At 42.4% G+C, this 16089-nt stretch overlaps 1 protein-coding gene across 8 annotated transcripts; it reads left to right on the top strand.

Annotated features, from left to right (window-relative positions):
- The first annotated feature begins 2931 nt into the window (after positions 1-2931).
- On the top strand, positions 2932-15627 carry foxg1a (forkhead box G1a). Of its 8 annotated transcripts, none has more exons than XR_007248212.2 (3): positions 2932-4418; positions 11039-11314; positions 13199-15627. XR_007248212.2 is itself a non-coding variant. In XM_048537023.2 (2 exons), exon 1 carries the CDS (start codon positions 3169-3171, stop codon positions 4396-4398), a length of 1230 nt encoding a protein of 409 aa, XP_048392980.1. In that variant the 5' UTR covers positions 2932-3168; the 3' UTR covers positions 4399-4418; positions 11039-12557. The 8 variants fall into 8 exon arrangements, 1 of the variants encoding a protein (XP_048392980.1); XR_007248211.2 differs by having other exon boundaries at positions 11039-11510; XR_007248210.2 differs by having other exon boundaries at positions 11039-12415.
- The last annotated feature ends 462 nt before the right edge of the window (positions 15628-16089 follow it).

Below are 16089 nucleotides of genomic sequence, written 5' to 3'. Positions count from 1 at the left end.
CTGCTATAAAGAAGCCAGGATGTGCAGCACGTTTACAGGCCAGTAGCACTTATCTACAACCCAAGACTGACATCAGCTACTTCAGAGTTCCTTCCTTGTAATAAGCAGAGAAGTGGTCTATAAAAGCAGGATTTTTGTTGCATTTGGACCGAGGTAAAGTCACAATGAATCTACAACTGATTGCCAACATGCCCCATCCGCCATCATGCATCCAAGATGACTGACAGCGCAACAGTCAGAGCGAATGATAGAGAGTTCACATGGAATGAACAGACTCGGGAAGACTGTGACAGGTCACGCAGGGCATGTCGGTTTGGAGTCAGCGGAAGGGTGCTCTGGACTCAGGCTCATAATGTCAACCGGCCACTCTGCAGCCCACAGCCGCCACAAATTCCCAAGTATTACTCCTGCCCCAGCCCCTGTCGCCGGTATTTCTCCCATTCCCCGCCCCCAGCCCTTAATCCAACCCGGGCTCCTGGCCCCAATCCGAGCTCCCACTCCCAACCCCTGATCCAACCCTGCCTCCAGCCCCGACCCAACCCGGCTCCTGTCTCCAGCCCCTAACCCAACTGGGCTTCTGCCTCCAACTCCTGATACACCCATCTCCCAACACCTAAACCCTGGTCCAACCCTACCTCCCAAAGCCCATCCCTGATCCAACCCTGGCTCCATATCTCCCAACTCCTGATCAAAAACTGAGTCCTGCTCCCAACTCCTGATCCAGACTTAATCCTTGCCTCCAGTCCCTGACCCAATCCAGCTCTTCCCCCAGCCCCTGATTCCACTTCAATTCACAACTCCCAACCCATGGTCTAACCAGAGGTGCCACTCCCAATCCACGATCCAACCCCAGCTCCTGCCCTTAATTCCTGATCTAACCCCAGCTCACAACCTCAATCTCTGACTCCTGCCTCATCACCTGAACTAGTCCCAGTGCCTGCCTCCTGTAACTGACGCAAACCCTGATCCAGCCCTCAACCCCTAATTCCACCGCAGCTCACAACCCCAACCCATGATCCAGCCACAGCTCCCGCTCTCCATTCCTGATCCAACACTGGCTCCAGACCCCAAGCCATCATCCAACACCGGCTCCCCCCACCCATAACCCCAATCCACATCTGGCACCCACCCCCAATCCCTGATCCAACCATAGTTCCTCTAGCCAATCCCTGATCTAACCCCGGCTCCCAACCCCCAATGTGTGATCCAACACTGGATCCCAACCCATCCAGCCCCTGATCCAACCCCAGCTCCTGTACCTAATCCCAGACCCAAACCCACCTCCCACCCTTGCCCAACCCCTGATCCAACCCCACTTCCTGCCCCCCCAAATCTCTGATCCAACCCCAGTTGCTACTCTCAACCCCTGATCTAAACCCAGTTTCCTTCCTCCCATGCCCTGGTCCGAACACAGCTCCTGCACCCTAATCCCTAACCCAACCCCTGCTCCCACCCTTGCCCAATTCCTGATCCAACCCCGGCTCCAAAGCCCCAGTTCCTGAGCTAACCCCTGCTCCTGTCCCCCAACCTCTGATGCAACATGGCCTGCCAAACTCAACTGCTGATCCAACCCCAGCTTCTGCCCCAAATCCCCGCTCCAAGCCCAGCTCCCACTCACCCAATCCCTGATACAACACCGCCTGCCACATCCGATCCCTGATCCAACACTGCCTCCCACATCCAACCCCTGATCTAACCCCGCCTCCTACACCCCAAGCCTTGATCTAACCCCGCCTCCTACCCCAACTCCTGATCTAACCCGGCCCCCAACCCCAACCTTTGACATAACCCCACTTTCTGCCCCCCAACCTCTAACCAAAACCCAGCTCCTGCTCTCAACCCCTGATCCAATCCCAGCTCCCACCCTCAATCCTTGAACCAAACTCGGCTCCTGTCCCCAACCCTGATCCAAACGCAGCTCCCGCCTCCCCCCCTCATCCCCAATCCTACACTGGCTGTTGTCCCCACCCCCTTATCGAACCCTGTCTCCCACATCCTCCCCCGATTCCTGATCCAACCCTGGTTCTTGCTCCCAATCCCTGATCCAATCTCGGTGCAGTCTCCTGCCCCGATTCCCAACCCGAGACCTCCCCGGCTCCTGTACCAGTCTCCCGTCTAAGCCTAGTTTCTGCCGCCCAGTCCCTGATCAAATCCTGAGTCTTGCCCCCGGCTCCAGCTCTGCCCTGAGTAGAGTTTTCTAATACTAAGGCAGAGCAACATCAAACACAAACACATGAACCAGGGATTCTTGCTCTGCGCGGGCCTGGGAGATGTGCTTGGGGTGGAATTGCAAGGGTACGTGTGGAGGGATGGGAGGCAGGAGAGGTGTGGTGTGGGGGCGGGGTGGGGGGAATGCAGAGCCTTCTCTCACTGTCAACTCTTGACTGCAGCCACTCACAACGCATCCGAACTGGGGACTGGAGCCTAGGACCCCGAGAAAATAGTTCTGCTCCTCTTCCTCCTCCTCCTGGAGTTCAATTCCCGACCTGCGTTAAATTTAAAAAAAAACGAGATGGAGAGACAACAAAAATGACAATAAGAGAAAATCCACAAACTTTTCAAAATTATAGAAAGGAAGCGTGCTGAGAAAAGCAACCACCATCCGGAGGATTTGGTTGGGTGGGGGTGGGGGGGAGGTGAGGTAGGGAGTGAGTGCAGAGTGGAATGGGAAATGGAGGTTGGTGTGCGGAGTGTTGGGGTTCGGTTGGAGGGTGCTGCTTGGGACGTTGTTGGTGGCCGGGGTGTGGCGGGGCGGGGGTGGGGGGGGGGGGGGCGGGGGCGGGTGGTGGCGGCGGTGACGCGGCTTTGACCTCTTTCCACGCCCTGGCGCTGTAGTGTTCCGCCAGCAGGAGGTGGAGGAGGAGGAGGCGGCGGAGAGGGGGCGCGGCGCTGATTGGCTGCGGCCCGGGGCGACGCGCAGGCGCGCCGGCGGCTGTGATTGGGCAGCCAGGGGCCGGGCTCCATGGGCGCGGAGCTGCCTGGCTCCGAGCGACCTCTTCTTAAGAACATGAAGTAGTGGCTGTTTTTTTTTACTACACGGAGTTGCCAACGTTTGTGCGATTTGCGGTCCAACTGTGGTGCGGCGATCACAATTTATTTTTTTTTATTATTATATTTTTTTCTCGGGATTTTTTTTTTCGGGAAAAAAATCCCCCGTGTGTGTGTGTGATGTTGGACATGGGAGATAAGAAAGAAGTGAAGATGATCCCCAAGTCTTCGTTCAGCATAAACAGCCTGGTGCCCGAAGCGGTGCAGAGTGACAGCCGCCAGCGCGCTGGCCCCGAGCACGATGACAAGCCATGCTTGCCAGCTCTCGACACCAAGCCGGAGAACGCCGGCGGCAAAAGCGAGAGCAGCTCGGCGGATCCAGTCGGCTCGGACGACAAGGACAAGCCCGAGGAGAAGAAGGCCGACGGCAAGGAGGCGGACGCCGGCAAGGAGGGCGAGAAGAAGAACGGCAAGTACGAGAAGCCCCCGTTCAGCTACAACGCCCTGATCATGATGGCCATCCGTCAGAGCCCGGAGAAGCGGCTCACCCTCAACGGCATCTACGAGTTCATCATGAAGAACTTCCCGTATTATCGGGAGAACAAGCAGGGCTGGCAGAACTCCATCCGACACAACCTCAGCCTGAACAAGTGCTTCGTCAAGGTGCCGAGGCATTACGACGACCCTGGGAAGGGCAATTACTGGATGCTGGACCCATCGAGCGACGATGTCTTTATAGGCGGCACCACTGGCAAGCTCCGCCGGAGATCCACCACCTCTCGGGCCAAGTTAGCTTTCAAGCGGGGAGCGCGCCTCACCTCCACCGGCCTGACATTCATGGACAGGGCAGGTTCCTTATACTGGCCAGTCTCGCCATTCCTGTCCCTCCATCACCCCCGAGCCAGCAGTACCTTGAGCTATAATGGAACCACCTCACCTTATCCCAGCCACCCGATGTCCTACAGCTCGGTATTAACTCAGAACTCTCTGGCAAACAACCACTCCTTTCCAACTTCAAATGGCTTAAGTGTAGATAGACTTGTGAACGGAGAAATTCCTTATGCCACCCACCACCTAACGGCTGCAGCCGCCTTGGCTGCCTCGGTGCCGTGCGGTTTGTCTGTTCCATGCTCCGGCACGTATTCGTTAAACCCCTGCTCGGTGAACCTTCTGGCAGGACAGACAAGTTACTTTTTCCCCCATGTTCCTCATCCTTCAATGACTTCTCAAAGCAGCACTTCAATGACGGCTAGGACAGCATCGTCCACGTCTCCACAGGCGCCTTCAACTCTCCCCTGTGAATCTCTAAGACCTTCTTTGCCAAGTTTCTCCACAGGACTTTCTGGAGGACTTTCTGACTACTTCACACATCAAAACCAGGGGCCCTCTTCAAACCCTCTAATACACTAACAAATCCCTTCGAACAGACTGTAAGTTAACATTTTACACACATTTGCGTTGTAAATAATTCTCAAAAGAAGCCCAGGTATTTTTATTCAAGTCCCCATTTTTGTCTGCATTTTGTCAAATACCGTAGGATTGTTTGTTTATTCAGTTTCAGCAATGTGCAATTTGAGGCGGTTTAGATAGGAAACCACGAGTTAAATTAATGTAGACTGTGTATTTAAAATGACTACATTCCAACTGAGTTTAAATTAGGCAGGTCTGATCCAACTGTTCCACCAGATTCTCATATTTGCAGTATTAGAAATTATCTTTCTTGGTGGCTGCTGATCTCAATATTGGCGGAAACATTTTATACTCGAAATAATCAAAATTGAACGCTTGATTTGTACTGTATATGGTAACCTTACTTAAAACATGCCTAACGTTCGGTCATTTTTTTTCCCATTTGGTTACAAAATGGTTCATGTTTACGTTGAGACCAAAGACGGGGCTAGAAATGCACTCCTTGTTTAAAAGAACAAGTACTTTGAAAATAATTCCTCTTTTCCAGTTTACAACACTGCCTGCAAAAGAATCAGAAGGGGACAAAATTGATGATTGCCTTTAGTTTGTGTTGTGCATAATTCGATGTATGTGGTCACTAACAGGTCCCTTTTCATTTCTTTCTGTAACTGTAGTGAAATGTGTAAACCTATTGTACTTAAAGGATAAATCTTGCGGACGTGTAACTTGTGTTGCTTAAATGCCTCATAAATTCCTTGAGTGATTGTTAATGTCGTCTCTAAATTTCATGATTGTGATATTGTGATCATATGCCCGTGTTGTCACTTAAAATGTTTACTATACAGAAGGCACCGAAATAAAAAAAATAGGTTACATTCAGAAATTTTGACATCTTGTCCTTTTCTTTATCACCGCTAAATGCAATAGTGATCTGCAGTAATTTTTTTTTAAATGGTGGCCTTCTCGCCACATATATTCCTGTACCCGGTCAAAGAGATCAAAGTATTCCAAATTAGTCAGAAATGAAACCACCCCCTCCCCCTTGTGTAGACCTAATTTATCCTGTTTTACTTACCCACGTTTAACCCGAACCGTTGGTGTAATGTTTGTTAGGTTCCAATTTAACTAATATGCTGCCTTTTTTTTCTAACTGTTCTTAATGAGTTTTATACTGACGCAGCGTGTTCTGAGAACCGTTCAATCCACGGTTTATTACAAATTATATGCAACAATGAAAAAGAGAAAAACGGAACAGGTTTGAATGCATTCCTCAATCTACTTCCTATCAAAATTTATTTCACCTAACGCGCTAGTCTTCAAACTATTTGCTCTTCATTTGTCGTTCAATTATAATGCTCTCAGGACTCTGTGAGGAAAATATTTTAAACGTTAACATAATTGTTATAGTGCTGTATTGTTGATCGAAATGTGGTTTCCTTAAAAGTCGAGCCCTGCCTTTTCACAGCCACCTCGAACAGTTTGTGCATTTTTGAAACAATACACAGTCTTCAAAAGAGATTAAGCATCCAATGCCTCCTGTGATGCCAGGTGTAAAATATAAACATGATATTTTTAAATAGAAAGTGACTCACCAAGAACTTAGTGGAGAGTCATAATTTCATAGTGGGATTGTCGCATTGTTCTATTGACATTGAGGTATTATTTACAAATTCACATTGAAGTGTATGACCACTGAGAGCAAGGAAATGTTAGAGCTGAAAGCTGCCAAGTGCTTCATGTACGCTGGGGATTTTGTCGATTCAGAACAGCATGATTATTAAATACATTCTTTCGTAGAAATGACAGTCTGTGCCAAGGAATGTTATGTACATCTATAACCCCATTTCAGATTTGATTGATTCATACAGCGACTCGGAGACAATTACTTTGGTTGTATCATTTATGACTAAAAGCACCGAAGATCTCTTTGAAAATATAAAATATTCGACAGACTGAGATACCACATTTGTGAGAAAACCTTTACTAACACATTTCTTACAAATTCGATCCGCTGTAGGTCTGTGCAGGGTGCTATCCTTATTTGTTCTTCTTGTGTTACATTAACTATGCCCACGAGTAACGCAAGAAGGCTAGTGCCTCTCACAATAGGCCCGAAGGAAAATGAATCTCGGCTCTAGATGTTATCGCTGTAATGTTAAACGGGGTTATATGAAAGAAGGAAGTGAGGCTCCTGAATTAAATACAGGCAAATTGATATGAAAAAAAAGGAAAAGAGAATTTGCGAGGCGTTACTGAGGGGATCTATAATAAGAGGTTTTTCTTTGACCTAAAGAAACGTGCAGCTTCATTTACATAGAGACGGGACGCAGTGACGTTAGCCGTTATCCGGGCCGCTGACTGTTCCATGCGTCCTCTGGAGAAAATCTATCCCGTTTCTCTGCTCCAAACTGGCGCTCCGGAACTAGCGAATAAAATAAATCTATGTGTTGATAAAATTCTGTACAGAGTTTACTACAACGGCAATAAACCGAATTACATCTTTAAAATTTCCAATTCTTTTCACTGCAGTACAGGTCGAAGGCACGCCTGCTTTTCAGACCTGTGGCTCCCTTACAAATTGAATCTCAAAGTATTTGCCTTAAACAATTAGGAAAAGTTTAAAGACTATTTTTTCGTAAAGTGTCATTTTACAAAAGGAGAGAGAAACATTCCGCTGTTTAACCCCTGAAGTTTCACTGATCTGGAACGTGTCATTGATTGCAGCAACTTGCATTTGGTAAGTCCACAATTCATTTTTCTTTTCAATAATTCGTCGTTGACTTGCTAAGATTGTTTGAATTGCATGTGTGTGTATATTTTCCTGCAGAGTCTTCATTTCATTGTTTTTTTTTATCTTGCAACTTAATTTAATCAAACTCTGGGCCTAAGGCGCCTGTTTGCCAAACGTCTTAATAATCAGCATAAACCGACAATCGTGATTTTAAGGATATTATCATTGAAACAGCTTGTGCGAAATGCACAATAAAAATTGCACCGTTACGATAAATTTTCACAAGGTAGTCATGCTGAGGTTGTCAGGCGGTGCACCAGAATATTTTAACGATTACTTACAAGCGAGTCGAAACCTTCGTGTTTTTTTGTACGAACGTAGTTCAGATTTGACGTGCCACCTACAGAAGATCGATGCAAACAAAAGGAAATCGTGCATATAATGTCATAATTCCATGACTATTGTCAAGTTACTTTGTATGTGGACCGATTGGGAGGGGGAGCTGGATCGCGACATGGCTGTTCACGACAATGCTTGGCTGTGACTGACTGGGAACTCAACTTGAAAACACATCAGATCGCCAATTACCTTCACGCTAAAGCAGATCAAATTCACTAACTGCGAAGTTTAAGAAATACAGCCGTGTTGAAAGCCAACTAGAGAGTTTACCTGATAGTCCATGACGCCTGGATAGTCAGAGGTTTGACGTTCAAATCTTCCCTAATGATCCGAAGAACATTTCTTAACTAATGGTTTCAAAGTCCAATAAGCTATCTATGTTGAAACAGTTCCAATGTAATAGTTTATTTTACAAGTTGTTAAGTGCATGGCAAATATGTTGAAATGACCTGATTGTGCTGAGAGTGAAAACAAAGTACCAGAATGCGATGTTGCACATTATTATGCTAAGTGGAGGTACAACAAGCCTAAAGCTGAGATCCTCTCAAGTGTAGATATTAATTTAGTATTACACGGATTTGTATGAAAAAAAGCCCATCACCTCGAATCTGTAACGTAAGGTCTCAGTGTGATGGCTTTGGTCTGGTTAAAATGTGGAGGATAGTGCACTTCGATCAACCTTTTGGGTAATGTGGCAATACTTTGCGTCAGCTGTGTGACGTTCTACAATGTCAGGTGAATCTTGGGGCAATACGTCAAGGTGCATTCAAGATCAGTCGGATCATTCCCAATAACTCTTATTCGGAATTCGCTTAATGTCAAACTACAAGATCCACAGTCGTGATCTCTCTTTCCACCTTTGCATTTTGTTTGTAAGCGGTGAAGGTTATTTCCCGCGCAAATAATGCTTCGGTTGGTTTCTGCGTCAATGTATTTCCTAGCTCCAAAATGCTGCAAGGAAAGAAATCGACAATGTAGACTCCTTGATGATATTTATTTTTTGAAATGAGTGATTATGTTTCTTAGTCCACAACGTTGAAATTGTTTCTGGTATCTAGTGATCCACCCGTTTGGGTCAAACGTGGTGTTTCCCGGGTTAGATAGAGGTGAAGGTGAAGTTCATTAGGGGTTTGGGGGGATGTGTGAGTGGTGCCCAGAGGGCGGAGTTCTTGCGCAGTGTAAACTTTCCAGATCAAAACTCACTGCAATCGTGTGGAAACAGAGGGCAGCGACATTGAACGGGAGCAAGAGCTGAGTCTCAACCCTCACTAAGTAGGGGACCTGTGGGAAAAAAAGTAACGAAAATAAAACAAAACGCTATTAAACATAAGTAACCATTATGCTCTAGTCCGCGTTAACTGTAAGCAAATAACTTTTGATTTAAATTCAACGCCTTCACTTTGCGCAACAATTTGTTTCCCTCTACCCAAACTGTTGGTTTGAATCTTTTGATTATTTACATTTGAAAGTTTTAAACAAATTTAACTGCGGTTACTCCGGCTGCAAAAACACTTCGCTACAATATTTAAATAATATGATGCATGATAATTAGAAGCAAAGAAATGTAATTATCATGCGCACATCTAAATATTCATACATTTTCAAATATTTTTGCGCTGTTGTTGGGGAGCCTTAAATTAGTTTATTTTATTTATATCTTGATATTAACCTGCAAATTGTTCCATAATATTCAATTGATATGTAAGTGTTCTATGAACAACTTAAACCACATCTTTGACGACAGTTATTGAATGCATGAAATACAAATAACAGCGAAAATAAAATTGCTAGCAAAATAGGTACAACTACATAATTACCAGAATTGGCATTTGGACTAGTTTCATTTATCTTCAAATGGATAAAATTAGGGAACAAAATGCCGACATAATGGACTTTTGAAATGTTATGTCTATGCACAAATCCATTGTTCTTTTTTTCAGTCTTTTACTTAATTCTCACGGGCATACTAGCACCATTGTCTATACATTACCTCAAGCAATATTTCTTTCCATGACTAAAATTTTTAAAGTCCGTACTTTTCTCTTCCAGTATGAATTTTAAATCCTTTGAAAGCAAGTAATGGTGCTTCTGTATAACTTGTACTGCTAAGCAGCAGTTAGTGTAAGATGTGAAGGTAATTTATATCATTTGGAGTTACTTCCAACTACTAGATTAGTGCAACTTAAAAAAGAAGTGCTCTCTGTGCTAATTGTAATTAAAATGCTAGTGTTGCAGCCTCTGTCTTGGTCGGGTGTTACTTGCCGGTCTGTAAATCTGTAACACGTTTGGCGAAGTAGAAGGTAATTCACCCGGTCACAAGCTTAGGCGTGCATGCCGGCGTTATAACCCTCGTGTTTTTTTTTAACAGTTTCATCGTCAAAGGATAAACATATATTTTAGACTAGTATTCAACAACTTCTGCATTAATGACACACAGGTTTAGTAACGTCGTAGGTCGTCATAAACTTTATATTTCTTTCCAACAATTGTTTATACGCGGCATGCAAAATATTGGATACATTTCCTATTATACAAAAGAGCACAAGGATTTGAATATTTGTTAATGCTTACATACTGTGTGTATAAGTTGCTTTCCTAATTATCATTAATTCCTCTATACAGTGTATGTACAATATATTCATTTTTGTCGGATACGATCCGAAATATTCCCATTACGAATCTCTAAATTACGATTATACTTATTATTCACATATCGATTGACCAAAAGATGTAATAGTCTTTAAAGAACCACTTTCCTGCATCGACAAATAATTATACCGGCGATATAACGAAATAATTCAGGCAAATAGAATAGCCAGAAAATCTACAGATGTTGGTCTGCTATTAAGACTTTTTTTTAAAAAAATGCCCATTTCCCAGAGCAAATGTGTTTGTAAACACATCGATTTACATACATCAACTGAACACTGAAAGGGTTGGAGCAATTGTTGTTCACAGGCTGAGCATCGCGTGAGTCGCAGACCTTGTTCCTGGACGTTTAACGTTATCGAGTGTGACAGGTTACTTTGTTTGCGGTGCTTTACTGTTGTGAACTCAATCTAGTCAGTATTGTATTCAGTTTCAACACACTGTGTCTATCATAGATCTAAGCGTATTTCTTGATAACTCATCTTACATTCCGAGGCATTGTGACGAAAAGCTAAAACTGTTTTCTTTTTGGTATCGGCAGACTTTACTGCACAGCCTGAAGTTTGACAAGTCTTCAAGTTGCACGTTTAACATGGGTCATCATAGATATTGCTTGTAATAGAATGTAAGCTGGAAATTATGGGTATATCGCCAGAAGACAGATAAATTTAGTTTCATTTCCTCTTTGATTTTCTTTTGACAACCGATAGCTAACCTTTCGGGAAAAGAGAGCTTGGTCAGAACAGTGAATAGTAGCGTGGGGGCGCTGTTGGTAAAGCAATGAGTCTAACAAACGATCTCTTTCGCTGTCGATCTAATCTCTTTCTTTCTTCCTCCCCTCTCTCTCGCTTTCCTTCACAGCTTGTCTCTGTGTTTCAAAAACACAATGCACGTATTCGATTGTCTTTTGAACATTACGCATTTCTAGCACTATCGACACCCAGCGGCTTCTCCTCTCACGGTGTAAACCCCAAGTCCCGGAGCTCAACTTGGCTCCAGAGAAAGGAGTGGACTCAATTCCACTTGGCTAGGAGCAGAATCGGCTCCCTGATTTACACCAGAAAACTTTAGCGCCTGGAAATCGCATGGCACTGACCCTGCCATAATAAGAAGGCGGATGCGTCGACGATCAGAAAGGTGTACGCAATTTATCAGACAATGTCGACTTAAAAGGAAATCGGTGTTTAAGTCACATGCTTCACTTTTCCAATCAGCAAAACTTTGAGTGGTCATGTTCAAACACATTTGTGTGAATAAAATATATTGTTTAATTGGTTTATTGAATAATTGGTAAAATGCAAAAAAGAGTAAGGAATAAAAATTTCGCTATTTTGTGAGTAATTAATTTGACTTTTAGAAACGGTAACCAAGGTTAGCTTTGAAATTGTATGTGTCCGTGAATCAGTTCAAGCTCTATGTAGTATTGGTTTGTTATGAGATACGGTGGATTCATTATTATTTGGCAAAGTAAATGTGTTTGGAGTATGATTGAAATAATATTTATCAGCAAAACTTTAACAGCATTATCGTTGCATTTTTAATGCAATTTAACATTTTGACACCTGGAATATCTGATAGACATTCCAGTCGTTCAGGCTGCGTTTTCTTTTTAACATGCTGCAAGGTTGTTTTAACCATGTTGGGACTGCGCTACTATTTATTGTTCGGACACATGCAGACGAAGTCCGCTAAAGAACACATTTGATGCTATTAACTGGGAGTTTAAACGTTCAATGAATATAATAAAGCGATTGAGCGATATTTGTATGTTTGGTCTCAGGGAGTAATAATTTAGCTCTACCTCTTACGTTTAACTGCTCTTAAATATTCCATTTTTGTTTCGCTAAAATGGGCGCCTATGTGTGCATCGACTAAACAAATTATTGGTGCATGTTTTACAAGTATGCCTAGCAGCAGCAATCAACTGCTCTCACTCCAGGGATTTGATTTGAGAAATAATGAAGGTGGGATTTGCCAAACCTCGGTGCACCAACAGATTTTAAATCAGAAAATGGCATGGAATATATAGAATGAACAATCGCTTTGCAACGGGATATGTTTTTTTGATGAAATTTAAAGTTAGCGGTCCCTTTAAATTGGAAAGTATCGGTCTGGTCAATCCATATCCAGTTGCCTCGTCTACCCTTAAAACCAGAAATGCGCACATTTGTTCACCGCCCTGCCCTTCAAGGTCCTCGCCATCGAAACAAAGGGCGTAGTCGATTTTACAACACAGCAGTAAGATTCTGTGATAGATATGTTCCAGATAGAAGATTGGAATAGAAAATCATGTGTCATTTGAAAATTTGTTTTAGAAATGCTAAAGAATATATATATCTTGTATTTGACATTAGTTGAACAAATAAACAGAAAAATCGCCTACAGTGGTTCCATGTCATTGAATACAGGTGCATTGTTTGCTATACTTCGATATTTCATAGAGTGAAATGAAGGATTATTTGTTTGTATCGCACGAGTTACTATAGCTATCGTTTTACAGTATTTGGCTTTGTCGAGTAACCGAGAGACGCTGAAGGTTACCCGATGTAAATCACGCGCGCCTGTATTTCTGGACAGTGAAAATGCTTGAAGTAACAAAAAAATGTTATCCTACCGTATTGAACATTCAAAAAGAACAAGACAAATATTTGCAAAGCTTTTCGCCACATAAAGCAGTCAATTCGCACGAATGTTCTCGTTCAAATATCAAATCCCCTATCGAAATGAAATGACAGCTATTGAAGTTAAGCAGAGTTCACACCTGAATATTTAATATAAAACGCTGGTAATTGCTTTAACAATTACACTACACCTTGTCTTTGTGCATTAACAGTTTCTGCGTCCTGTCATTTTTACAATAATTATCTACAATGATTCATTTCAATTCGCCTTCTTGCTAAAATTAATTTCATGAATGTGACCACATTTATTTTCCTCAGAAACATTTCATTTTTAAATTCCTTTAAAGCAGATTCGAAACTATAGCCATGTAAACATGTTCTATTTTGTAAACTTTTTTAGGTAACAGGAAGTGGAATCAGCATCGAGAAGACTTTTTTTTCCCTCCTTCTGGAAATAGACTTAACCTGAAATGGTTCAAACTGTATAAGGGAGGCTAAGGAAATATTGAAGTCCAAGAGAAAACCCCATGATCTGAGTGATGCCAATATTAAAACATTATTGAAATAGCGTAAATAAGAAAGGACTCTTCTGATAAGTTCCGGAAATGAAAAATGTACTCCTATGTAATTACTTTGTAGAAATCATTTGGGACTCGGTGGGATTTTATTTGCGGAAGCAGTGTAAATAACGTTCGATTCTGAATGGCGAACCAATGTGCGTAAAACCTGGGCCTGGTGCTCAACATTACAGGCAGCATCGTTGGGGAGAAAACACATCACCAAACTCTCATACCCAACATGGTCTAGACTATACATTAGACCATAAAAATCGTAGTTTAAAATAGACTAATTTTAAGATTATTCACATTAACCAAATGCCGAGTTTAAATATCAAATTCGAGTATTGCTAACAAACTGATGGAGCTCAACAAGCCGACTTTCTCCAACAGTTTCTGTTTTTGAGACAACAAATGACATGCTCAGTAAGAGACCGAGACTGTAAGGACTGTAGGATTTGAAATAATAATTGCTATTTTCTACCAACTTTATTCTAAATTACTCATTCACCTCGGTTAAAATAAACTACAACTGAAATCGAATTTGATGTTTAAAATACGTTTATAGTGCCAAAAAAACCTACTGTTGATAGCATTGCGTAAACATGTCAACCACACATTTAGAATGAGTCATTTATCGGGAATTGGTCACAAATTATACGAGGTTTAATTTGTATTGATTTGCGTGTTTATCTATTTGTGAAAATTTTACGTAATTGCATCCATAGTCATTGGCTTGGTTTGATATTACCGTATTGTTTTGAAACAAACTCCTTATTATCTGCGAAAAATTGGCACATGTTACAGTTGAGGTATTATATCGATGGTAGATTGTCATCAGCCTTGGTAAGGATGACTGCGAGAAACAAATGAACGAAAGTGTTCAAATTTAAATGCAAGATTTTGAAGCGGAAAATCATAATCAAAATAATTTTGTGAGAACTTTTTCCCATTTATAAGAGGTGTCTCTTAAAACATACCTGCCCGAGCTATTTTCATAGCCGGAAGGGTAAAGGAGTATTTCCACTTTATGAGAACGTTTCTTGTGTGCGCATTGAAGACATAAATTGGTGTTAACAGACGGTCCCACGTTTCTATGTTGTCGCTACTGTTTTTCAGCAATTGGGAACTGACATCACTTTATTTAAATGTCATAACTTGAAATATCAGTTTCAATTAATTCATTAGCTTTGAGGAATTTGGAAATTGCTATCTAAGTACAGTTTTTTTCCCCCCCTTGAAAACACTAAAATCACAGGGAGTTGCCCTGCAGAATATTGATTGGAGAAATTGTATGTGGGGTAGCTTTTAACTGTAATCTATTTAACAGCTGGCATAAACATGGAATTGATCAAAAACAGATAATTTCATTGAAAATTGATTACCCCTCGCAATTTACTGCCGTTTATGTGGTAATGATTATATTTTACACTAAATTGCTTTAAATTTGTTTTATGCGCCGAATCAGACTTAAAGAAATGGTACGAAACTTTACGCATTTTGCGTGTGGGCCTGTCTCTAGCCTTGTGAATCTGTTCCTGTCTGTATTTGGCCCACCGATATCTGCTTCTGTGTGGGGGTATCTATCCTTGTGTGTCCGTATCTGCTCTGTGCATATTTGTTCCTGTGTATCTTCCTTTGTTTGGCTGCTCCTGTGTGTGTGTATGTGTGTGTGTGTGTGTGTATTTGTGTGTGTTTGTGCTTTCGCGTATACCCTGTGTGCCAGCCCGTGTGAATCTGCCTCTGTGTATATACCTGCTTGTGTGTATCTGTCCCTATGTGTGTTGATCTTCCGTGTATCGCTACAACCTGTGGAGTTGGAGCTGGTTTGGGAAGCGCTGTTTGAAAGCGCAGATCTTTTCTTTCTTCTGACTCGCCGACCCAATAGGTTGAGCTAATGCTGAGGGCGTCGTGTGAATGAACTAGAAAACACTCGACAGATCGTGAATAATCGTTTTAATGAGTGTGTAAAGCATGCGACGGGGTGCAGAGAGCTGTCGGGTTAAACAAACAACTTGTACCCTGATGTAATCCGATTGTTAAAGTGCAAAGTGGTGTCATTCCAGTTTTCCGTTCTGTTGGTTAAAACCACAGCTCCAACACGCGGGAGTCCAATTGTCCCAATTAAAGAAAAATAACAATATTTTCTTAACTTGAGTGTGATCTTGTTTAATGTTAGTCTGTGGTTTAGCCAAGCATCAGTTCAGACAAAAAGGTGATTTGTGAGCGCACTACAGTCTTTAATCAAAGCCCAAGTTAATACGTAATATGTTTGCCACCCGTAGATGACAATAAATTGTTATTTAGCTCAATTCATCTATGTAGTATATTTCCTTCAGCAACGCGATGAATGAGGGCGATATAATGTACACTCTAGTATCGACGAATCGCTTTGATTATAACATTAGGTATTTTGTAGGCAAATCAAGTGCATGGTATGTGTGTTTCATATGTATTCCAACTACAAAATCCCAGGTTTTTAATCGGGTTGATGAACACTGACACACAAAAATGTTAAAATGTCCTTAAAATGCCAAATACTCGTGTGTTTCCTAAATTTGGCCACGTGTGAAACTTGTGCAAAATGAAGAGGATTTTATTCACATGTACAGCCCCAAGTGTACACTGTAAGTCTTTGGAATTTTGAAACAATGGGATCGAAATAAATACTTAGTTTCAATTAATTACGACGACGCATTACCCAAACATAAGTAACCGATTGCTGCATGAAAAC

Source organism: Stegostoma tigrinum, chromosome 10 (genome assembly GCF_030684315.1).
Source record: "Stegostoma tigrinum isolate sSteTig4 chromosome 10, sSteTig4.hap1, whole genome shotgun sequence".
NCBI lineage: Eukaryota > Metazoa > Chordata > Chondrichthyes > Orectolobiformes > Stegostomatidae > Stegostoma > Stegostoma tigrinum.
The sequence above is the reverse complement of the archived record's forward strand: the minus strand, read 5'-3'. Positions and strand labels throughout refer to the sequence as shown.

What these genes read in the sequence shown, in the direction of transcription:
- foxg1a (XM_048537023.2), top strand. Translation starts at nt 3,169, where the DNA reads ATGTTGGACATGGGAGATAAGAAAGAAGTGAAGATGATCCCCAAGTCT.